At 38.0% G+C, this 24724-nt stretch overlaps 2 protein-coding genes across 2 annotated transcripts; one reads left to right on the top strand and one right to left on the bottom strand.

Annotated features, from left to right (window-relative positions):
* Nucleotides 1-2003: 2003 nt before the first annotated feature.
* Nucleotides 2004-3977, bottom strand: LOC101636931 (testis-expressed sequence 12 protein-like). The gene is made up of 4 exons (XM_004689262.1): nucleotides 3918-3977; nucleotides 3044-3146; nucleotides 2896-2947; nucleotides 2004-2148 (listed from the first exon to the last, which is right to left on the bottom strand). Exons 1-4 carry the CDS (start codon nucleotides 3975-3977, stop codon nucleotides 2004-2006), a joined length of 360 nt encoding a protein of 119 aa, XP_004689319.1.
* A 4310-nt stretch (nucleotides 3978-8287) lies between these two features.
* Nucleotides 8288-23769, top strand: IL18 (interleukin 18). Its single transcript, XM_012729482.1, has 6 exons — nucleotides 8288-8422; nucleotides 15387-15473; nucleotides 16250-16261; nucleotides 19114-19248; nucleotides 20376-20512; nucleotides 23421-23769. Exons 2-6 carry the CDS (start codon nucleotides 15395-15397, stop codon nucleotides 23658-23660), a joined length of 603 nt encoding a protein of 200 aa, XP_012584936.1. The 5' UTR covers nucleotides 8288-8422; nucleotides 15387-15394; the 3' UTR covers nucleotides 23661-23769.
* Nucleotides 23770-24724: the final 955 nt, after the last annotated feature.

Here is a 24724-nt window from a genome sequence, read left to right on the forward strand (position 1 = left end):
GCAGCAGGTTAAAGCAAAGCACTAAGAAGCTAAAGTATGAGTTCGATCCCTGCCCTGGAGGTGATCCACATGGCGCAGCAGACCTCTCCTGGCTTGCCCGCTGCTCCCCACATTAGTATACTTCATCAGTCAGCCTGTTCTACTCCCCACTCTGTCTCTTGTGAATCCTCTCACCACCCCTGCACGTCTGGCCTGAACCCCAGTTCTGTGTGCATAAATAAAGAAATTTTAAAAATAAAACATTATTTAGGCTTTCAGGAACTATTATAGTTTCTGTAGGAGGAAGCTGTTCTGACAGGTAAACACATTGAATTGAAATCAGTTCGCCAGACTTCAGTTTTTGTGTCAGGGAGAAAGAGCAATAAACTTGTTTGTTTTTCATGAAAAGAGATACAGCAACAGATATACAGGTGATAAGAAAGAAACAATACAGTTATATTTAGAAACATCAAAATATAAACTGGTAACATTTGAAACTGGTAACATTCAAGGAAAAAAGTAAAACTGATGCAAAGTAAAAGCTGAACAGAATAATAAATTAAAATAAAATATCTTAAACAGAATCACTACCCTTCCAAAACTCGCTGGCATAAATTGCTTTTATTGGTGAATATTTTTAAACTTCCATGGAAAAAAAACCACCATTACAAATTTCCATTAAGTTGATGACCCAGAAATAATATAAAAACTATATACAATTACAAGCAAATATAAGTGACACAAAACCTAAAATAAACCAGATACTTATAAATACAGTTATTAAAATACCAACAATAGTAGTAAATGAAATTCAATAGCTAATTTAAAGACCTGACCATATAGGGATTATTTCTGGAAAGCAAAGATAAAAAAGTACCAGAAACTGCAATAATTTTACCAATTGCTAGGTAAGAAAAATTAGATAGCCTTGTTATTAAAAAGACAGGAAAATTTCAATACAGTATCTTCAAGTAATCAGTTCCCTAGTCCCATCTCAAGTCATACAAAATAAAATGATCAAATCTATTCTCTGAACCTTATACCCAGAAAGAAACAGATGCTAAACTGTGACACATTCACTATGTAGCCAGTATATTGTGAAATTCAGTCTAAAACAATGTCAGTCTCATGTTAATAATAAATGCTTAGAAAAAATAACTCAGGAACAATTTTTAAATGATAATGGGCCAGTAAAGTTATTTACTCATTGCCTAACCCTTCCTGTGCCAGAAGTATACCCCTCTACAAACAATATTTTTTTATGCTTAACCACCAATTTTTTTTTATTGTAGACTACTGTTCTTTATTTCATACCAAACTGCTGTTAGGTTTCTAAACATAATACATTCACAGTACCAGTGAGTTAGTTGATACGTGAAAAAAATCAACTCATATAAGGTTCTGCTTAGTAATTTCTAGTTTTTATTTTACTGCTTTTACCACAAGAAAGTAATTTTAGACCAAGAATTTTTATTAGCCATGTATAATAATAGCAAAAATAATCAAAATGTAATATTAAGTAGCATTAATACAGTTACATTTTATTACATATTGGAAAATGGAAAATGCATTTTAAGGTTTAATAATTTTAAGGATTTTTTTATGTCACATTAAGCCATAAAAGACTTTTAAAACTGTCTCCAACGCTATCTGCAATTTAAACAAACTACTTTGAAAGAAAGATTGCAATATTGTTAAACAATATCAGCTTAACTCATCAAGACTCCTTTTAGAAATTTAAGAAAGGCCAGAATGTGTAAGAAAAAAAGAATCCATATATATTTTGAGTTACACTTTCATAAAGCATGCCAAATATTTGACCTTTAAAAGAAAAGCTACAGATTTCATATTAATACCCAATTTAAAGCTCCTTTTAAATCCAGAAAAGAAATTTAAGGAGCTTTCCTTTCTACGTTTAATGCAGACATGCTCTTTAACAACTAGAAAACTTGGAGAGCATAAATGCCATTCTTTCATTACCACAATAATGGCTTAAATTCTCAGCTTATTTTAAGTACACAATCTTATCTATGCAGTGTATTTGCAATCACTGTAAACCTCTGTCTCAGGAATTCTCTTTTTTGTACTATAAAGTTTTCAAGAGCATTGGCTTCTTTGAAGAGTTCATCTAGCTCGTCAATATAAGATGCATCTACTTCTGCTCTCTCACTAATGGGGGAAAAAAAAGTTTAACATTAAACTACATAGCTATAACCTATAAATACAACATCACAGTCCTGTTTTTATTATGCTATATTAGTAACTTCATTTAAAAGTGTGTGTATACAAAAGCTTGATTAATTTATACTATTCAACAAAAGTTAAATTAGCCCCACAAATATTTTTTGCTATGTAGTCTATTCACACAGCAGAAAGTATATCTTACTCATTATCATTCTCATACTAACTATATACATTATTTTAATAGCCACACACAAGTCATAATTAAATGCAATGACTCTCTAGTATAATAATTTATAAAATATGATCAACTCAAGTCAATAAAAGATTAAATTCAGTTTTCAAACATACAGATAAAATTTAAATATTGCCTAAATATATTTATCTTTAATGTTACTACTATTATCATTAAGTTCACCAAATTGCATTTTTCTCAAACAAATGTATGTTAGGCATACATTTTGCCTAAAATTTTGCCTAAAATTTCAAGTTACATCATCTAAATTGGAGACCAAGGTAGATTTGGCCTACTATTAACTCTGGAGGTAAAGGATATTTAGTGGAAAAATTTGGGTTACTCTTTGAAAATAACTATTTTTTAAAAATAGAATAAAAAACTCCAAAATTGTAATTACTGGATAGGTTTTACAGCCACTAAACTGAACTTCCTATTACAGAAATTCAAGACGAAAACTTTTTCTAAAAGACTCAAGGGACTACATCATAAACACTTGCCTTAAGATCTTTGCATAAGCAACCAGCATTAAACTAATTTCCTTGCTCGATTCTGTTGAAAAGAAATCAATGAGACAATTATGTAACTGTAACAAGCTTTCTGTATCATAAAATTAATGTTGAGAAAATAGAGCATTTTATACATCACCATTTAAATCTTTATCTAGGGTTTCATCTTTAAAAAATAGTCCAGGGCGAAAGGAATCTGACTTCCCAAGAGAAGACTGCTGTGGACTATCTGGCATGTGAGGCTAATAATAGAAGAAAGTAAGGAATATAGGTAAACAGTAAACAAGCGCCTTTAGGACATACACATTACTTTTTTAAAAAGGCAAACAAGCTAGGAATTATATCTTCCTGGGTTTGGGATTTTCTCCTCTTAGGTTTATAACAAAACAATGATGAATGAACTGGTGATATCTAACGTCCTGATTAGTTATTAGAAATTCTGTAATTATCAAGGGAAGTTTTTGGCACACGAGCACCAGTCAAACATACTAAATTTTATTTTGGTTTTAAATTAGATCTTGAAAAAGTTTCCTGTCTCTTAAACTACTAGATGTGCCCATAGCAATAGGGCAAAACTTTCGTTTTTGAACAAGAGCCACACACCCACAAAATTGTGTAAGATAAGGTAATCCATTAGAGAACAAATAAAGCCCCAAATGCAAACAGATCAGCTGGTGGAAGTAGTAATGAAAAAAAATACAATCAATGCTTTTCCGAAAATAAACCAGCAGCCTTATACCTACCTACTGCATTTGTCAAATACAGCAAGATAATTATTCTAAGAATGTATTACAAAGACCCACTTTTGTCTCAGACCACATATTACCATAAAGCGATCTCCCAACAGTTTCTGGAAGGCCTTCACTTAGTAAAAAGTATTAGAAGGCAATTTAATTCCTGCTGGGACATTACCCGTTCTGGGAATATAAAAACATTAAACTCCATTAATCAAAAGTAAGCATGTCAAAATAAAATAGAATAAAAGATTCAGGCTGCAAGAGCATATCGATTACCTCCGATTCTCTTGGTCTCTTGCAATTTCTAGCATCAGACTTTACAAAGTAACTTGACATATTATGGAGGCAAGAGCTGCAAAATCCAGAGCAATGTTTAAGTCAGATGCAAACTACACACAGTTCTGAATTCTTCTCTTTCTTTCCACTAGTCCTGGCACTCTTAATTCAGGTTACCATTAACTGTCCTTTATGTAAACTACAGAATGCCCCCTCATTGACCCACCATCCCGTGGGCTGGGTAATCCTTCAGTGCGCTAATTACTGCATTCCCTTATGTCAAAAACCTCCCTTTGAATATTCATTGCTCCTGAATAAAATCAAGCTCCATGGTAGGGCCCAAACCCTACATCTCCATCTACCGCTCCGGAATCTTCAACTACCCCTCTCCGAACCGTCAGCCAGTCTCGTCTCGGGCACTTAAGTCTTATTTCCAGCTGCATCTTAAAGTCTTCCCCTTTCAGCAGTCTTAATTGGAAATCAATGTTCCCGTTCACCTCACTCAAGCTCACTTTCCCGAAAGGTGAAACCAGAAGAGAGGTGGACGACCACGCAGCAACAAAACAAGTAAGGCTAAGCTACACCAGTGCCCGATCGCTTTCTCCTCTTCGTTTCCCGGAGCCAACTCTGACCTTTAAATTACTTCCCAGTAAATCCTGGCCGATTTTCCCCCAGGAGCCTGAAAATTAAACTTAAAGAAAACTGCTGAACCCTGGAACCCTGGAGAGACGAGGGGCCCTGTCTGCGCACCCGTCACTTTCCTTGGCTTCTAGAGCAACTTCGCTATCACCTGGTGGACTCCGCAGATCCACCCCGTTGGCCGCTCTCACAAATTTCAGAAAAACAGCCGCCACAAACCACCGCCGTGTTCGTGGGGGTCATCCCCACCGCACCCTACACTAGGGCTGCACAGAAGGCACCTCCCGTGCACAGCAGTGAACCCGCCGAGGAGCGTGGGCAAATGTTTCAGAGAAACCGACGCTGCGACGTTCTTTCTCTTCCCTTTTTCTCTTCCCTTTCCCTTTCCCACAGCTTTTCTAATCTCTCAGTCACCAAATGTGCGTGTGGGTCAGATAAATAAAAAAAAAAAGTCTCTAATTGGCTAACTCTGCCTGTGAAAATTTTCTAGCTCCACCGAGGGCCTCAGCCCCATCCTGTCAGGCCCGGTCAGTCGCGAGCGCAGCCACGTCCTGTTTCTCACACCCATGGCGGCCACTGAGGCACTGGCCACTGACCACAACCAAGCCCGACGCCCGGCCTCAGGCAACCTTTGTCTTCCAGTCAGTTATTCCTACGCCCGGCCTCAGGCAACCTTTGTCTTCCAGTCAGTTAGTTCCTTCACAATTCCGCCTTGGCCCCCCAGGCCATTTAACCTGCCCCCATTTCCCACCTACCCCTCGCTTTATGCCCCCTCCCCACGCCCAACTAAAGGCCCTCGAAGGAGGACTCTTTCCCCTTCTGGCCGACTAGCTTCCAACCCACTGATACTCTCGCGGCGCCCCTACCGCCAACACCTCCCCAAAATCTAGCTGCTCCGCGGTGTCTTCGTGACGGTGCTCGCCAGTGAGCGCCTGGGAATGAGGGGAGCAATCGCGCGCTTGTGCGCTTGTGCGCAGACGCTGAGGGTGCTCCCAGCAGGCAGCGCGCGAGCCACGTGACGTGACGGCTGCCTTCCAGAAGCTCCCCCAGAGCCTTCTAGAAGCCCGCCCGGAACCTTCCCGCGCTCCTAGGGAATGGTTCTCATCAGCTTCGTGCACCTGACTGGGAATCTCCACGGAACAATTTTTCCCCGCCTTCTCATGTTTGGGGAAGAAGGAGGAATTCTGAGATTGCTTTCACAAGAACGGGAAGAATTATAGGGGCAAGACGAGAGTGTGGCCCTAAAACTTGGCATCTCAGTAAAGCAACACAAAATAGTACCTCTTTTAAGCAAAGATTACATCCTAGACTACATGGTCTATTTAAAGGAAAAGTTTAAACCTCATTTCCCCCTGCCGGAAGCGGGCCTTCCAAATCCAGAGCTTTTCATTCACCTCCTTTCCATTGTTGCAGACTTTCGGAATCATGCCCTTCTAGAAAATTCTTAAGTTTAGATGACTTACAGGGCAGCGTCTATGTTCACAAACATGTGTTGAGTGTCACTGAGTGCTCTAACCTCGCGACTTTGACCTGCAGTTGCAAAGACTGACATTCTAAAGGTATGCCCAGTTAATCGATGGGGGAAGATAAAAGGCATATCACCTCATAAAACAAAGGTCAATAACATCCCTCCATAAATTCAAGTACACAGTCTTACAACTTAGCAAATTATATTTAACATGTAAATATTACTATTTTTCACATTGTTAAATGATAAGTTGCTTGTGTTTATTGGCTGTGAAAAATGTCGACTGCTTTTTAAATTAGTGCCTAGAAAATCAGCACCTAGTTTAAGTTGATTCGCTAATATTGTGAAATGGAGTCACTTAATAAAACTAGGTGCTTGTGATGCAATAATTGACAGTCTTTAAAGGAACCTAATCACTGAGATCTGATCGCAGTCTGTGATGAAATCTTCCTCCTTTCTGCAAAAATGAGGGGAAAAAAATGAGGAAAAAGAATGCTTTTTTCATAAAGGCAGAGAGTTGTGTTTTGTCATGAAATTGTGTTCCTCCCGACTTCTTGGCTTAAAATTTCCATGAAATGAAACAAAGATTTTTAGATTATCATTGCCCCTACTTGGTTAAATATAAAGTTATCCACCTAATGTTTATCTCTTCATCATCGTCATCATCATTTTTTGACAGCCCTTAAATCCAAGAGTCTGGGAAATACTTTTCTAATTCCTCTCCCAGCATTGTATAATAGGTGAACACTTACCTAGTATTTAAAATATTTCTATGAAACTAAATCCCCCTAATATATCAGATTGAGACCACCAATGACATTTGTTTGACTTTTAAAATCTTATCTCCATCCTACAAACTCAGCAAGTAAAAAGTGCAAGAGCATGGAGGATTAGAGTTGTGAAGTGCTTTAAAATATCCAAAGGTCTGTCATCACCTCGTCTTGCTTTCAAAAACTACTCCAAGAAGTAGGCAGGCTTGGAGATAAGGAAAAGAACAGGACAAGGAAAAAAGTAAATGCTTCAAAACTAAGAGCGGGTGAACTATACATTCTACCTATTTGCAGATGAAGGGGGAAAAATTTGACAATGAACCTTTTCAAATTAACTTTTTGGGTGTGCTGCCTCAGATCAGCCTTTGAGTCCATGTTTTCAATTGAACGCTGTAGCTGGAGGATCAAAACTTGCTACATCAGTTTCAAACATGTCATAAACCGCTTTAAGGTGCTATTTTCCCTTCTTCTGGTAAAGCACCACACCTCCCTGCCATCCTGCCACAGACTATCTTTGTAATCAGTGCTGCGACAAGATGTTTGTATGAGCTTATAAAGTGAAAGCCCTATCTTGTTAAACAAAACCAAAAACCCAAGCAGTAAAAGTAAACATTTTGCAATCAAAAAAGATAAGCACATGCCTTTTGCAGCAACATGGATGGAACTGAAAGGGATAATGCTTAGGGAAATAAGCCATAAAGAAAAGGTAAAGTAAAGGACCAGAGGGGAAAGTAGTAATATAATGAACAACTATATACCAGAGACATTTTATGGGATCAAAAATGGGGGGTTGGGGGGGAAGTACACTGGACCGTGATGGCACACGGGTGATTTGGTGATGGAAAGCCCATGGGGATTACAACTGAGATGGGAAAAGGCACAAAATGATGTAAAAATAAAATATTATTTTAAAAATATATGAAAAATGAAAAAAAAAGTAAACATTTTGTTTCTTGCCTCTTTTTTTCATACTGTTTCCTGTGGCAAAAGGGAAACACAAAAGCAAGTCACCTTGCTAATCCGCTTGCTAGCAAGGTGATACAATTTAAAACGTGTTTAAGAAAAAATTGTCTTAAGAAAATTTTTGCTAATGATTTTTAGGACTGTGACGTTTTTACTCTGCTTTTTCAAAGTTGCATTTTAGGTGCTCTGGTTACATTACAGAAATTCCTCTAATAGGACTAATTATTTCGCATTGTTAGATAGGAAGAAAAAAGTTTTGTGCTGAAGTGTGAGTAGAAAGTCTCATGCCTAAAAGTAACTTCTGAAAGAGGTAATAGCTTTGAAGAGCCAGAACTCCAACTTCAAAAGATCTAACATCATTCAACTAGTGATTTAGACATTAAAAGATACACTCGTATTCCCTGACACTTATTTCAAGTTTTACTGCTCTAAAAAAAAAAAAAAAAAGCCCACGTTTTCAGGTTTGCAGGCGGGCTGAGGCTGCCGGCAGTCTCCGCCCTCTCGTTTGCTTCCTCTCTGGATGCCACTTAAGCGATGCGTTCTGTTCGCCAATGCATTCCTGCTCCAGCGGCCTCAGAGTTTGCCACCTTCCTAGGTCGGTACAGCATCAAGAACAGGAAAGACAGCTCACACTCCTCGGGTCGCTTCCTCTCGTATTGAGCACGGTAAGAAAGATTATTCCTCTCTTTAGAAACCCAGGCATGGTCACTAGAGATAAATAAACTAGAAAAGCGACAGGGAGAAATTTAAGTCCTCTCTGACATCACGATGATGGGCAGTCAGTAAAGGGACTCAGCAAAAAAAAAAAAAAAAAAGGAACCTTGCAAAGTCAGGATAGAAATTCTCTTGTAGCCACACTGGAGATTATTATTTTAGAGCAGATGTTCTCAACTTTTTGGTCTCATGACTTTTTGACCCTCTTAAAAACTATTGAGGACCCTGAAAAGTTTTTGCTTCTCTGGGTTATTTACTGTATTTATAATTAAAAATGAGAATGTTTTAAAGATAATGATCTATTAGTTTATTTTAAAATAATGATGAACACATCACATATTGGCATAGAAATTTTTGCCTTTATACAACTATGTATTTCCAAAACATTTACAGCGAAGAATGTCATAGGTTTTGATTTTTACAGATCTCTTTTATGTCTGACCCGAGACATATTCTCATTAACTTCTGTGCCAGCCTCTGCAATACCACACAGAATGGAGTCTGTAGTACATTACTGTACACTAGCGAGAGAATAAGAGTTAAAACCAATAATGATTACATGCATTGTGTCTATTTTATATGACTATTTATAATTATTAAAATTATAAAAGTAGCTTTGAACCACATGAACCCCTCAATTCTCGCTTCTTTGCAATAATAAATAAGCTTCTTTTAAGGGCCTCTTTAATTAAAATGTGAACCAAAAAACTACCAAAGAGTGATGATCTTTATAGAAACTGCATAAACTGCATCTGCACCCTCAGGTTGGGTTATAATTGCTAACAACTATAGGCTTCACAAGAATTTTATCTCACGAAAAGGAAAGGACTGAATAAATATCTGGGAGTATGACTAACAAAATTAGGACACTCTTAAACCCCTCTTTTCATATATATATCCAGCTATTTCAAAGTCTATTAAATCTTCCTTCAAAATATATTTTCTTAATCTAATTGTTCATAATATCCCTACATAAATAATATGACTTCTTACATGAATTCTCAGTTTCATTTAGTAACCCATTTAGTAATTTCATATAGTAAATTCATAGCTTGTGAAAATACACACAGTGAATATCCAAAGGGTTTTCCAATTGCCTGTAAGATTCAAACTCTTCTAACTTCAAAAGCCTGCCATATACTAAGCCCACCTTATCTCATGTTCCCTGGAGAACATCAGGACTCTTCCACTATATTCATAAAATGATTCCACAAAATTATTATAATTACCACATAAATGATCTTCCATGACCTTCTCATCTATTCAAATCTTCAGAATTCTTTAAGATTACATTGAATTCTCTTTTCACATAAAGCAATTCCAAACACTTAAATCTCATTTTTGGATTTTTTTTTGCTTTACGTCTATAGTTAGTGGTTGGTTAAATAATTTTTTTTAAAGATTTATTTATTTATTCATACAGAACTGGGATACAAGCCAGAGATGCGGAGGATGAGAGGATTCACCAGGAACAGAGTGGGGAGCAGAACAGGCAGATCACCAAAGTACACTGCTGAGGGGAGCAGCGGGCGGGTCAGGAGAGGTCACCTCCGGGGCAGGTGGGGATCAAACTCATGCGGAAGTGATTTCAGCTTCTTAGTGCGGTGCCTTAACCCGCTGCGCCACCAGGGAGGGCCCGGTTAAATAATTTTAAGTTCTCTTCCACCCCCCCACCTTTGCCACTTCCCCACACATACACATAAAAGATGGCAAAATTTTCAAGAACAAAAAAACAATGATTTTTAGAACTGAAAAGTTAGATTTTGATACTGATGCTTTTAAGATGATCACCTGATTTTAGGGAGTTAGGTAATATGCTTCCTTACTTCATTCCAAAACTATTCTGCAGAATTGGAATGCCACAGAAAAGCTAAACCTAATTATAGCTGCTTTTCAAGTTCAAGATATTTTTACTTTTAATGTATTAGTATTTTTAAGCTAATAGCTTAACAGTGCTGCTTATATAATGAATATTCAATCAATATGTGTTATCTTAGAATTATGAGGAAGTGGTTACGCAGGCATACCACATGTGGATGGGTAGACCATTCTTACAACCTTCACTTTAATACTTAGTTACAGAATGCTGGAGCTAGGAAGACCTTAAGAGCTTCTTCATTGTCCAAATGAGGAAACTGACACTGGGAATTAAGTGACTTGACCTGATTTACATCATCATTTAATGATTAGTTCTGATTAGTTGTCAAGGCTGCCATAACTAAACTTTCTTTTGTTTCAAAAAATGAATTGTCACTGCATACTCCTAGGAAGATCTTTTTCAAATAGTTGTTTCATTCCTTTGTAAAAAGTCAATAATCTGTGCTTCCTAAATGGAATAAATTCCATAAATCAGAGTTAAAAAAAAAAAATCAAAGGAGCACAAATGAAAAAGAAGCAGAGGAAAAATGGGGGGGAAGGGGAAAGGAGACACAATGGCTGTAATCACAGAGGGAGAAAAATTAAAACATGAAGTCAAAATAAAGACATGAAATTAAAAAAAAAAAACTACCAGAAAATAAAGGGAAGAACATTAAAGAAATTATTCTATTTTTTTCATTTGTTTTCAGTTTTCCTCATTTCCTTTCTCTTCCTCACCAGCTTTCAGATGAAATGAAAATTTTAAAGCAGAAAGAAAAATTCTACCAGTCTCTCTTCACACTACTGTGGCAACAATGTTTATCATATCAAAAATTATTCCTGTGATATGGATTGAACTCCTATTGTATATAACCTCTTTCCAGATGTTGAAGTCTTTAAAAAAAAAAAAAAAACTCAAACTGAAGCTGGACCAACCTATCGTAATCAAAGTAATATGAAGCCAGGGTAGTAAGAACTATTTCGGTAGTATGAATGGGACACTGAAGAGAAAATGCCTAGAAAGTGAGGTGTCAGGGAAGTTTTCCTAGAGGAGATTTTTGAGACTCAAAGAATCAAAGGGGAATTGGCAGAAAAAACCAAATGCAGGGAAAGTCCAGGCCTGCAGGGGAATAAATGGAAACAGTATGGAGTTTAGGGATGTCAGTAGGCAACAAAACCACACTGGAGACTAGTCCAAGACAATCCAAGTGATGGTGATTTGATTTAAAACTACATTGGTGGAGACACCAAATTCTAGGGAGATTTCTGACATAACCTACTATGAGATGGGGGAGGGGTCAAGAAGAACATCAAGGTCTCAATTTTGGATTGATTATTTGGAAGTATTTTGGGAAAGTAATTTAGTATTTTACAGCTGGACCTGGGGATTTGGAACTGGAAGTTGAAATTTGCAAGTTACTTTCCCCCAGTAGCTACCACCCGATCTCTTCACTTTATGGCCAAACTCTCGGAAAGAACAGCTTGAATTCTGTCCTATCTGTTGCCCCACCACCACCACTCCCTCTGTTCTGGGTCATTGTCAGCCTATCCTCTGCTACCTCCACTTTCCTCAAATTTCTACCATGCCAAAACTTCACAATAACCAAAGGAAAAAACAAAAACAAATGAAAGCCTTCCCAACGACCAAAAACAGCAAACAAGTTGAAGCTTGTGTCTAAATTGTGGGCTCTACAACTTCCGATCTCATGTAGCCACTTCTTGAAACTCCTTTCTCCCTTCTGGAGAAAGGATCTCTAGGACTTCCGTCTTACACTTGAAAAACTGCAGTTGTCCACTCCAGCCTATCTTTCATTATCTATTTTCTTAGTGAATGAAGTTACTTAGTTACTTATAACATAGTTCTTAGTTAACGAGGGTTAGTCACTGGACAACTTACCCAAGTCAGAAACTTTGAAATCATCCTCAATTATTCCTTCTTCTATGTAACCCACAACCAATCAACTCAAAACCCCTGCTGTTTACTCTCTCTGGAATCCATCGGTCTCCCCTTTTGCACACAGCCACAGTTTAGAGCTGCATCACTCCCATAGCCACTGCTTCGGTCAACGGCCTGCTTAGTTTTTACATTAACTGCTAAAATGCTTCCAAAATTGTCTTTTGGCCTCTCTCCGATCTTGTTCCATGAAACCCATTCTGTACATTCTACCAGAGTGAGCTTTTGAAAACAAATTTGACCATGTCTTTCTCCTACTTAAAATGTCAAGAGTTTTTTCAGAACAGATTTAAACTCTCTGCTTTATTTTTAAGCAGGTCTCTGAGAAGATTTCTGTCAAGCTGAACTATAACATAAGTTGCATTTTATGTGAAATAAAATAGGCAGGATAAAAGTAATGTTCTCACCTTATTGACAAAATGGAAATATGTGATCTCCAAATTAAATAATTCACCTATAATGACATAATTTAAAAGCTGGTAAGCCAAGTGAGTTATGAGCTGTCAACACTATTGCCACATAGAAGTGTCTCTTAACCTGGAAACTATTATGTAAGCTGGGCTCTTCTATAAATATGTCAGAAGCTCTTGAGACATACAGACTATTGTGGGTTTTTTTTTAAACATTCGCTACTATTATAATTTTAAGTACTTTTATATCTGATGACAATGTTAACAAAGTGCTAAGGAGTATTATTACTGCTTGTGTTGCAAAAATCTCCAAAAATCACTTGAGAAAAATTAGATGCAAGAAAACAATAACAAAATAGTCAAAACATGACCATGATATGCCGTTTATGGAAAGCACTTTGCAAAGCATTAGTAATAATGTTGAGAAAGCTAAAAAAAAAAAAGTAGGAATACATTTTGATTGCTGTAGATTTATGTACTCCAAGGGTATCTCCGCACATCACTTATATTTATTCCCTAGGAAAATTGAATCTTGAATTATGTGAGATCACAAGTGCCTTCTTCCTACACAATGTGACTTCATTTGCATTAATTACGGTGGAAAATGATAAGGCTTCCCAAAAAGCCATGGTCTCCCTGCTTCCTGGCATTTACTCACTCTGTGCTCTCTTTGTGGAGGGCTCCCCACCCCACCCCAACCCCCGTTTTGAAAATGCCTGCCTCTCTGTCAAAGCAGCACATCCTGGGAGGAGCTTCTCCAACTCTGCCTGACACAGAGAGGATCTCTTGTGCACTGGCTCTTACACCACCGGGACACTGTTTTGTGCTCTCCCACTGCATTCCCACTGATGGGTGAAAGGGGTCAAGTCTCATTCCTGTGTGATTAGTCAACTTCTAGCTCCATACCTGATACTCGGTGAATAATTCATGGATGATTGAATTCAAAGACTGTCTTTTTTTTTAAGAATTTACTTATTTATAGAAAAACTGGGTTGTAGGCCAGAGTTGCAGCGGCGTCAGTGGGTTCAGCAGACTGTTTATGTTTTTAATGTAACTGTGTACTTCTCTAAATCTGCTGACTCACTGACCACCTAACGCTCACTGTGATGAACACTACGAATTTCAGCTAATTTTCTGACTACTACGTACTTTGGGGGTGAATTAATTTCAAACTATGTATGCACTTCATCATGATAAAGGTTATAGACAAGACTACTATAGCCATTATTTTACCAATTGATACAGATCATATCTCATAAATTCAGTAACTATCCACACTTGGATATGTGTAAAGAAATGAATCTAGAAATAAAACTGCTAAAATAGCTGCCAACTAACAAATATTTTGGGTTAGCTTAATTTGGATTAAGTTTTTTCAACTGGACTTTAATTTCATGCTTCCTCTACCATGTATGTTTAAACTCTTGAAAAAATTGCTTGAAAAAAATTGAATGGGAACCCCAAGTACTTTTAGATTCTAAAGAAGGGCTTTTAATTATTTCTGTGGCGTGGACAGTCTGGTGAAGTCCATGGATGCCTTCTGAGAGTAATGTTTTAATGTGTAAAACTAAATACTTCAGAATAAAGGAAACCATTATATTAAAATAGGGTTATGAAAAAAATCCTTTTAACTAATTTCAATATAGTTTGCATTTCTTTATTAACATTAATTAACCAGTAACAAGACTAATTAACAAGATCTACAAGCTATACAATATATAGCTTGCATCTGTTGCAAAGTACTAGTGAATTTAAACCATATTTCAAGATCTTTGCAGCAATGACCACCCACAAGAAATAAGAATTTCCATCAGTGACTGTCACAGGTACTACTGAGATCTGTGGTTTTCTTCCCACATCCTAATGGAAGAAGCAGCTGAATTTCCACAAGTTGGTGGAAAAAAAATATATAATTTTCCCACCTAAGTTCACAGTTTTCCCAAATTTAGAACTCTTGCTCCATAGACAAAAATCTGGAGGGGAACACACCGTATTAAAGTAAGGTAGGACAGAGAAAAACAGAAAGAAGAGTTTCTAATATTTTCAAAATTTCAAATATTTGGCTTTTTGTATCAATGCTTGTATTTATCTATGACTTTTGTAAAAGGCACAGTACAGTCCAGACTCCAGGTCAAAAACTGCTGCTGCCCTGGGAGAAAGGCGGCCCTGAGATGCCAGGGCCCTTTCAGCCTCCTTCCACCCTGCCCCCACTCCCAGGCGGAAACACCATTTTTTATCACTGCCTCACCCTTAGCACTTAGACAGTGAAGGCACAAACACTCAGCTTCTCACGCACAGATATCCATTGGCTGTAAGATAGAGCCAGTCTCAGTGAAGGATAGAATTAGATGTATTGCTGGTATCCTTTCATTAAATTGATAAAATATTTATATTTGCTAAAAAAAATTACTAGAACAATCATTCCATTCAATAGTGGACCCTTATCCACCCTTTAGCATATCGTTCAATTAGAAAATGCTTTCCAGATTTCAAATATCTAGTGTTTTCCAAAAGAATGTTTGTAAATCCATATTCTTAAGGTCAAGACTCCCAGCATCAGAGTTTTCATCAAATTATGGGCTGATATTGCCTTCTGAATTTGGAGACAGTACAAGGCAGTAAGTAGTAAAAGATTCCTTTTGAGCAAAAAGAACAATCATAACCTCTTAGCAGATGATTCGTTGCTTCCACTAGGGGTAAAGATGTCTGCTGAAGTACTAGACGACAACTGCATCAACTTTGTGAAAATGAAATTTATTAACAATACTCTTTATTTTGAAGGTAAGTATAAGGCAATAGGCCAAAATCAGGGTTCAGATAAATATATTCAATTAAAAAAGTATTGTGATGCAAACTTTTAAGTGACTCCTTATTGTCACAAAATTCCAGTGTAATACTAGTGATGTTCTTCGCAGAAAAATTATTGGACTTTGAGAAATTAGCCATAATATAGTCAAAGCCCCAGAATCTTGTCCCATGGCATGTCATGACCCTTTATTAGTAGTAGCAGGTGGCTGCAGACACATACAGGACCCCACAAAACTGGGTGTGTTTAGGGAATACAGTTTCCCAAAACAACTTGGCAGCTATGTAAGAGATACTATAAATCTAGAGTTCTGTGAGTCACACCATTTTATGTAAATATATTTGACAAATAAAAATAAATGCTTATGATTAATCTCCTGTGGGTAGTTTGATTTTGTTTGAAAGTTTGATTTGTTTTGGAAGTTTCATTAAAGACCTTAGGTGACTTTCCCTTAATGCAGGAAATTTTAGCGTAAAATCCATCATTTTGTATTTATTTTTAGCTACAAATTTAATTTATAAATGCTGAATTTGGGTTTATATCTATCTTCCCATGCCAAATCTAATGAACATTTTATGAGACCTTTTGGATGATGATATAATATTTCTGTTAGAGGCCAGCAACGGCCATCACTGGTAAGATAGGAGTTAAAGACTGGGGAGTGGCAGAAAAGAGTAATGAAAGACTAAGGTGAGTTGAGATTCTGAGTTTAAAACTTACCATAATTTCTCTCTCTTTTTTCCCCCTTTAGCTGAAAATGATGGTAAAGTATAAACGTTTCTCATTCTTTGCAAAGTAAATAGCTTTCTGAGTAAGCATCCCATACATCATGTCACCATTCTTAGTGGAGAGAAATGGCTGCCAATCTATTTGGGAAGTTCTTCTTCCCTCAAAAGCATGTGGACTCGATAGCACAGCCTTGGGAGAAAGATGATCATAAAGGGATATAAAGAAGAGCCTCTAACAAAGTATGAATCTCTAAACCTTAAAAAATTCTCCAGTTCTTAGAATCTGCAAAATAGACCTCTCCTGTTATATAGATCCTCAGATTAGCAGAATGGTATGGATCTTCTCACTTATAGAGAACAAAGGGGTAGAAGCAGCAGACTTGTCCAAAATTAAGAATATATATCTTCTCCAAATCTCTCTCAGAAATGCATCAGAAAGAAGCGTAGGAGACTCCCAGGAGTCAGAAAATTCTGACAGTAGAGAAAATAGGGAAGGAGCAAGCAGAACTATAAGAGTGAATCACTCTTACGAGAACTTGCCTTTCTGGCATCAGGGAGGATCATATGCATATCTAACCAATTCTCATCTAACAGACCCTCAGACTCTGTGTCATTAGTTTTTCATACTTTTCCTTGAAAGGCAGCTCTTCCTCATTCTCAAGGTGATACTGACTGGACTAGAAATAGAAAACAGCAACTTTTTGAAAAAACAATGTCCCTTCATGTTTCTTCCACCCCTAGCTTTGAGATATAATTCACTTACCATTCAGTGTTTCTTAAAGTTTGCTCTACTCTCCACATATTTAATTCAGTAAAAGTTGGCATCTATACAATTGGTGCAGTAGATTATGGGGAGGCACTTTGAAGAAGGAACAGATTTGAAGAGTCAATAGGAGTTAGCCATGAGAAGGTATCTGAACAGAGGATCACATCCAAAGACCAAGATGTGAAAGAAAGCAAGGCAGAACAGAATTAGAGTGGGAACAGGTGAACAGTGAGAGCAGAATGATAAATAAATAGGGTATAGCTCAAGAAGGGTTTCTTATTCCAAGAATCAAATTCAAATGGAATTTGAAACTTATTTTGGGGGTAACAGTGATTCATTAAACACAATGTGTGTAATTAGGATAGAGATTTGTTTGCTGCCACATGGAAATCTGAAACTATACTTACTGTATAAAATCATAAATATTTCATTCAAACAAACATTCACGAAGGCAGTTCAGAGTTAGCTTAGCTGGGTGCAGCCTGATGACGCTGGAATCTCTTATTCCCACTCTCTTGTTACTCCATCTTTCCCTAGTTGTTGAACTCATTCTCACACTCACACATCATCATTGCACTTCCTGGGTCCGCATCCCAGCTATCAAGAAAGAATTCGAAAGGAGAGGAAGACAGGCCTGCTCCCTTAGAATGTGTACACATCAATTCTAGTCATGTGGCCACACCAACTGCAAGGAAATCTGGCAGATAGATCTTTATTCTGTGTGACCATGTGCCTCATTCAAATTCAGAGGCAATATAATCGTATCTCTGAATTTCAGTTTTAACTAAAATCGAATTTTGATTCCTCTGACTTCAGTAAAAAGAACAGATGTGGGGACAGAAAGGGGCAGGTCCAATTACTAGTCAACTGTTGTAGTCGCTGTGATAACATGAACTAAACTAGACACAGTGCGGTGCTGATGAAGAGCTGTGAATGGGGTTTTAGAAATACTTGGAAGAATCAGCAGGACATGGCTGGCGTTGGATTTAGAAAGAGAGAGAGAGAAATAGGTAGTGTTTTTTCACACAGATAGTTTCATTGCCTACATGAAATGGGAAACACAAGAAGAAGAATAAAAAGGTACAACACAAAGATGAAGATAGATGATAAATTTAGTTTTGGATTTTATCTGTGGGACATCCTTGTAGAACTGTCCAGAAGACTCAAATATATGATTCTGAGCTCAGAGTAAAAATTTGGGTTGCAGATGTACATATAGGAGGCTTGTAGATAGAAATGGCATCAGAAACTGTAGAAATAAAAAAAGATAAATCAGAGGAGGTATGCAGAGTGAGAACATAAAAGCCAAGGACTGATCTACATTTAAAAATGCAATAGAAGGAAAAGCTGATAAAGAAAAGAAACAGAATAACCTAAGAGGAAAAGAAGAACCAAGAAAGTGTCACACAATCCCAGAAGAGTACTTCACAATGGAAGTAATAGGTACTGTTGAATTTTGTAGCCTTGAAAATTAAGAGCTGGAAAATATCTATTGCAATTAGCAACCAGGAATTCAGTTATCTCAGTGAAAGTAATTTGATGGAAAAATGGAGATGGAGGCAATGAGTAGAGGGGTGGATAGAAAGTAAGGAAATGATACTTTCCAGAAGCCTGGCTGTTGAAAGGCGAAGAGGCTGGAGGCTGGCTAGAGGGATGGGGTACAATTGATGGAGAAGATATGCACAATGGAAAAGAGAGAAAGGAGATCATTTTGAGAATTGATGTATGTGGAGTAACATCGATTTGCACATTTCTGTACCTGTTTATACTCAGCAGCCTGATTTGGAAGGAAAGGTGAGTCAGAGATTCAAGATAGAGACAAAGGGTCAACAAAATGTTAGACTGTATAGGCAAGGAACAGAAAACAGAAAAATTCAGGTAGGGAGGAAATGCACAAATGAGGAGGCTGGAGGACTCTGAAATAGAGTAAAAGCTTAAGAAAACTAAAACAATGAAAATTGTGGTCAGAAAGAAGTATATTTGAATGCAAGTTTCCAGAGGTGATAACAAGATACAGAGGATGCCACTGGAAGAGAGGAGAGTGATTAATAGTTTTTGAAAACCATATAGATTTCCTATTTGTGATTTTAGAAATAAATTATTATTTATTGTGCATTGTAGAAAACCTGGAATCAGATTACTTCCGCAAGCTTGAATCTAGAGTCTCAGTCATTCGCGATGTGGACAACCAAGTTCTCTTCTTTGACAACAGATGTCAGGCTGTGTTTGAAGACATGACTGATTATGAATGTGAAGGTATTTCTCTCCCTTTCTTTCTCCCCACCTCTTTCTCTCTTTCCTTACCTCCCTCCCTCCATGCGTGCATATATTCATATACGTATGTCTACAAACATGAAACTAGCAAGCTGCTTTCCATCCCATTTATTGCCTACCTTTTTCTTTAATCAACTTGACCATGAGACTTCATCATTCCTGTGATAAAGTCATAGGAATAATAACAATTTTACTTATAAAGAAACTTTGTAGGTTTGCCATATTTTTTAGTTGGGGTAAAAATTGACAAGGATATTGCTGAGGTCACAGCAGTCTGAGGCTACATTTGTATCACCAAACCCTTCACTGTAATTGCACGAACTACATAAGCTCTCTGTTGGATTCTTAATCCCGGACAGCTAATAATAAATATACAAGTATTTCAATTGAGTCTCTTTTCCACCACAAGTGCCCTAGAAAATAAGTAAGTTCATGGTGCCTTCCAAGATATGAATCCCAAATATATAAATTCAGACAAAATTGAAACAATGAATGTATGCCATTGAAAAAAATACTAAGTTAAAACAAATTTTTTAATTTACTTAGCATTTAAAAGTTAAAGGCTATCTCTTAGAATTTTGAGTATCTCTAAAATATTCAAAATATTGTTGGTGGCACACGTTAGAGTGCAGCACTGCAAGTGAGCTGCAGCCACTTCAATGCGAGTTCGATCCCCACCCCGGAGGTGACCCACATGGCACAGCAGACTTCTCCTGACCCGCCTGCTGCTCCCCTTGTTGATCTGCCTGTCCTGCTCCCCACTCTGTCTCTGGTGAATCCTATCACCACCCCTGCACCTCTAGCTTGTACCCCAGTTCTGTATGCATAAATAAATAAATCTTTAAAATAAAAAATATATATATTCAAAAAGTTGTTGCATTTGTATTATAAAACACACTCCCACTTGAATGTATTTGAAAGAATGTGTAATCTGGTGTGCATGGTCTCCTGCTGACTAGCAGAAATCTGTGTGTGTGTGTGTGTGTATAGTGCAGAAGATTCGTGATAGACCTATTAAAAACTACCCCTTTGGTAATTTCTGTAATAGTTAAATTGCCAAAAAAAAAAATCTTTTAACTAGCGTTCTTCCTTATGAATGTTTATTTCAGAAAATGAAGACCAGACCAAGTTTATAATGTGTGTATACAAGGACAGCTTCACCAGAGGTATGGCGACAGCCATCTCTGTGAAGTATAAGAAAATGTTTACTCTCTTCTGTACAGAGAGGGGAAAAGCTACCTTTAAGGTAAGATTGAGCCCTAATTTGTTTATCTGCAAAGTTAGAAAACTCATATATTCCCAGTTCAACCTTTTGTCTAGGGCATGAATATCAAGAAGCAGAGAACCACTGAAATGGATAGTTTTCAAAAACTGTCAAACTTTTTAACCTACTATAGCAATATCATGGTTTTCCTGACTCTACTATAGGGAGAAAGAAGAATAACTGTGTCTTCTAATGAATCAACCTATAGATAAATAATAATGTAGAACACATGTGAAGTACCATAGCTAAGCACTGCACAAGTCCTGCTACATAGAAGGAAGCCAATCGTCCTTGAAACCCTCAACTTGTTAAATTGTGATTATATTTTATCTATAACTGTGCTCCTGCTACCTTGCATGAACCTAAGCTATATCATTCAGCTTTCCAATGATGCATACTATTTTTTTAAATACTTATTTATGTATACAGAACTGGGGTACAGGCGAGAGGTGTAGGGGAGGTGAGAGAATTCACCAGAGACAGAGTGGGAAGCAGGACAGGTAGACTGATGAAGTGCACTGCTGAGGGGAGCTGCGGGCGGGTCAGGAGAGGTCTGTCGCGCCATGTGGGTCACCTCCGGGGCAGGGGTTGAACCTGCACTGAAGAGGCTGAGGCTCGCTTGCAGTGCTGCACTTTAACCTGTTGCACCACCAGGGAGGGCACTGATGAATACTATTTTTAATGTCAATCTAAGTGAATAAAATTAACAACACTATCTGAAAAAGCAATAACAGAGTGTATCTTAAAGCCACACATCATTATTTATAGTCATGGTTTTGTCTTTTTCCCCCCAAGTCTCCATTTCTTTCTCCATTATTATTTTTCTCTGTTGTCTCCTTTATTATTAAAGAACCACTAATTATAATTACAGATTGACCTAGAAAACTTTCCTCCTAATCAAAGCAGCCAAGGGATTCTCACCAATTGATAGTGTTTTTTGTTTTTTTTTTAAGATTTATTTATCTATGCATACAGAACTGGGGTGCAGGATAGAAGTGCAGGGGCAGTGAGAGGATTCACCGGAGACAGAGTGGGGAGCAGAACAGGCAGATTGACGAAGCACACTGCTGAGGGGAGCAACAGGCAGGTCAGGAGAGGTCTGACACGCCATGTGGATCACTTCTGGGGCAGGCAGGGATTGAACTCATGAGGAAGTGGCCTCAGCCTCCTAGTGCTGTGCTTTAACCCGCTGCACCACCAAGGAGGGCCCCCATTGATAGTGCTTTAAAGGTAAATCCCTTTGCATGAAGACTTCCTGAGTGGAGGTTTGCCAATAAAGAGAAGTGTCAAGGCCATCCAGTGCCCACTGACAGGTAGTAACTAACTTAGTGAACCTTAGTGGACATGTGAAGGGACAATTGAAAAGGAAGAAAAAAAGCCGCCCTGAATCCCAGTAAGATCAGTGCATGCCTCCAGATAAACTCCTTAGCCATCCCTTCTTTCCAACCAAAGTGCTTCACCCTGCAATTTGGAGATCCCCTATGAGCACTGAAGTTTCACCAGAGAGAGTTTTCCAAGTTGTGGGTTCTCCAGGGTCGCAAGAATTGTTCATTTTTATCCTCCGTTATGGTGGCTGTGACTAGTCAATACCAAAGCCAACAAGGATTTCAACAATGGAAGGTGGAGCTATGATTACCTGTTCTATCTAGCTACATCCCTATCTTCAGCTTAAGTTTCCATGCTGTTTGAACTGGTTTATAGATCTCTTTCCAATATTTCAAGACCTTTTGAAGTTTTGCCTAAGTAGTATTTCCCACTTATATTTTAGACTTCAGCTCAGTCTCAAAACTGACTCCCCTAGCTTAGGGTCTCTGCCCAAATCCTGATACCCTGTAGACAAGAAGTCACTAATGTGGTAGTGAGGGCGGAGGTGTCTAGTTTAAACTTTTATCAACTCACGCCTGTTGATAACTGACAAAAATCAAGAGCTGTGACTATAAATTCTGTAACTATAAATTCTATAACTTATTGAGAAATTTGAAGATACCCCCCAGATCATGTCAGGCATCTTAAGAAGGTGCTGGACTGCTATTTTGGATATGAAGATTTCTCAGTTTTTGTTAACATCATGGGAATCTTGAGGTCAAAATTAAGTTTAAATGTCTACTGGTTCCAGAATTAACATGGGAAGAATCCTGGGTAGTCCTCCCATTTCCATCCTGAAAAGTAGGTATAAACAGCAATAGACAGTGTCCAAACGATACTGTCGTTACTTGACTAACAGGATTGGAGTTTCAGGTGATCTAGCTATTGCTCAGAAAGGCCTAGCTTGTGACTGAAGCTGTGAATCAGCACTTGACCTTCCAGAGAAGGGGCCTATCAATAGACTACCTTCAGAATAGACATTCAAGACTACTATAAAAATGGAGTGCTTGGAGTGAAGACTGAGTAAGCCTATATAGCAGGACAATTCAAGAACCTAGAATCTTGCCATAGAACAAATACTAGGCCCATGTCAGTTCTAGATTCCACTGAAGGAAGCTGAGATTCCTACCACTTCCTATAAAGTGGAAGTGGTGGGTGTCTTTGGTTGTGTGGCTGGAGAAGAAAGGAACTAACATTAACCCCAAAAGACTGGGGTCTTTTCTGTGTCTACTTCATTCTTAGCAGATACAGACTAACTCAGTGGGGGAGAAGAGAAGGATAAATTGGGGGACAACAGAGGCTACAAACCTGAATATACGTTCCAAGTGGAAAAGTCAGTGAAGAAAGGGCCATCAGAGCTAAGCGAGAGAGCTCAGTATTCTTATATGCAGAGATTTTTTTTTTCCCCTTAATGCTTGCAAATGAAAAGTGCTTTAGTCCTGTGCAATGATATACTTCAGAATAAACTCACATATTCCATTTGCTTGCGTCCTTTAAAAAAAATTAAGTAACTTTTTTTCTACAGGAAATGAATCCTCCTCAAGATATTAGTGATGAACAAAGCGCCATGATATTCTTCCAGAGAGCTGTTCCAGGACATCATGATAAGGTGCAATTTGAGTCTTCATTGTACAAAGGATGCTTTCTAGCTTGTCAAAAAGAAAATGATCTTTTCAGACTCATGTTGAAAGAAGGTGGTAACTCTGCGGATAAATCTCTAATGTTCAGTGTTAAAATCAAAAGTAAAACCGCATTAACTCTTTAAGTTTTGTTTTTTGCAAGGCCTGCATGTTTGAGCACGATATTGTAAGGTAACATATGTAATGGATACTTTTAACAAAAAAATAAACTTGTACCCTGAAAATTTCAAAACACTGCTGAGGGAAATTGAACATGATCTAAATAAATGGAGAATGATTTCAACAGATCGAGATCATTACGAAGGCTGTTTTCTCTTCTTCCCGAGAGCATGGGGGGGAGTGGGGACAGGGGCGGAGCCAGGAGATGATGTCTGTAGCAGCTCCCTGGCTGACTTAGCACCTGTCCTATTGGGGCTCTCAGAGCAGACCGAGCTTGGGAAAGGTGGCCATGTCTTCCCAGTGCAGCGCAACTCAGGTCAGCCTGGAATCGTCGAGGTCCATGACCATTATTCACAATGGTGTCACTTTCCCCAAAGCGGTGAAAATGGTCTTTGACTTTCTTGGCATGTTCTCCATTGTGTTTCCCTTTCTCTATGTCTGGATCTTCACTCTCAACAACCTTTCTGCTGGACCTGAGGCGCTGAACATGATTAACAGAACATGGAGGAAGTATGGAAAGGGGAAAGCCCTCAATTAAGAAATAGTGATGTTCTAGCCTCTTGTCCTTCCCTACCAGCTGACCCCAGGAAAGTCCTCAGCCTGCAACTCCAGTGAAGCCCCTGCATGGTCTGCTATAGGCCAGAATCTTAAGTTCTGGGAGGTTCCTCAAGGTGTGATGGTCACTCAACACAAATAATGAATAAATGTAATAATTATCAGCCATTTAAGAAAAGGCAGCATTCCCCAAATTTGCCTAAAAGACTCAAAAAGAACAACAGCAGCCATAAAACAACAGAATACAGATAAAACAAATGTGAGGCAGCTACAATTGAAATAATAGAATGAAGAAACACTATAGCTGATTTAAAAAATACAATGGAGATCCTGAAGAGCAGATAAATAGAAGAATGGAGAGAATTAATGAGCTTGAAAATGCTGGAAGACACGCAATTAGAACAATGTAGAGAAAAGAGAATTTTAAAGTGAAAACAGTATTAGAGCCCCTCTGAGACAACTTAAGGAGAAATAA

This window comes from Condylura cristata, unplaced genomic scaffold (genome assembly GCF_000260355.1).
Source record: "Condylura cristata isolate star-nosed mole 26May11 unplaced genomic scaffold, ConCri1.0 scaffold00025, whole genome shotgun sequence".
Classification (NCBI taxonomy): domain Eukaryota; kingdom Metazoa; phylum Chordata; class Mammalia; order Eulipotyphla; family Talpidae; genus Condylura; species Condylura cristata.

Coding starts and splice junctions, on each gene's coding strand:
- IL18 (XM_012729482.1), top strand. CDS start 15,395: ATGTCTGCTGAAGTACTAGACGACAACTGCATCAACTTTGTGAAAATG. Junction 19,249..20,375: donor GACTGATTATGAATGTGAAG/GTATTTCTCTCC, acceptor TGTTTATTTCAG/AAAATGAAGACCAGACCAAG. Junction 20,513..23,420: donor GGGGAAAAGCTACCTTTAAG/GTAAGATTGAGC, acceptor TTTTTTCTACAG/GAAATGAATCCTCCTCAAGA.
- LOC101636931 (XM_004689262.1), bottom strand. CDS start 3,977: ATGTCAAGTTACTTTGTAAAGTCTGATGCTAGAAATTGCAAGAGACCA. Junction 3,147..3,917: donor AGAGACCAAGAGAATCGGAG/GTAATCGATATG, acceptor TTCTATTATTAG/CCTCACATGCCAGATAGTCC. Junction 2,948..3,043: donor CCTAGATAAAGATTTAAATG/GTGATGTATAAA, acceptor TCTTTTCAACAG/AATCGAGCAAGGAAATTAGT.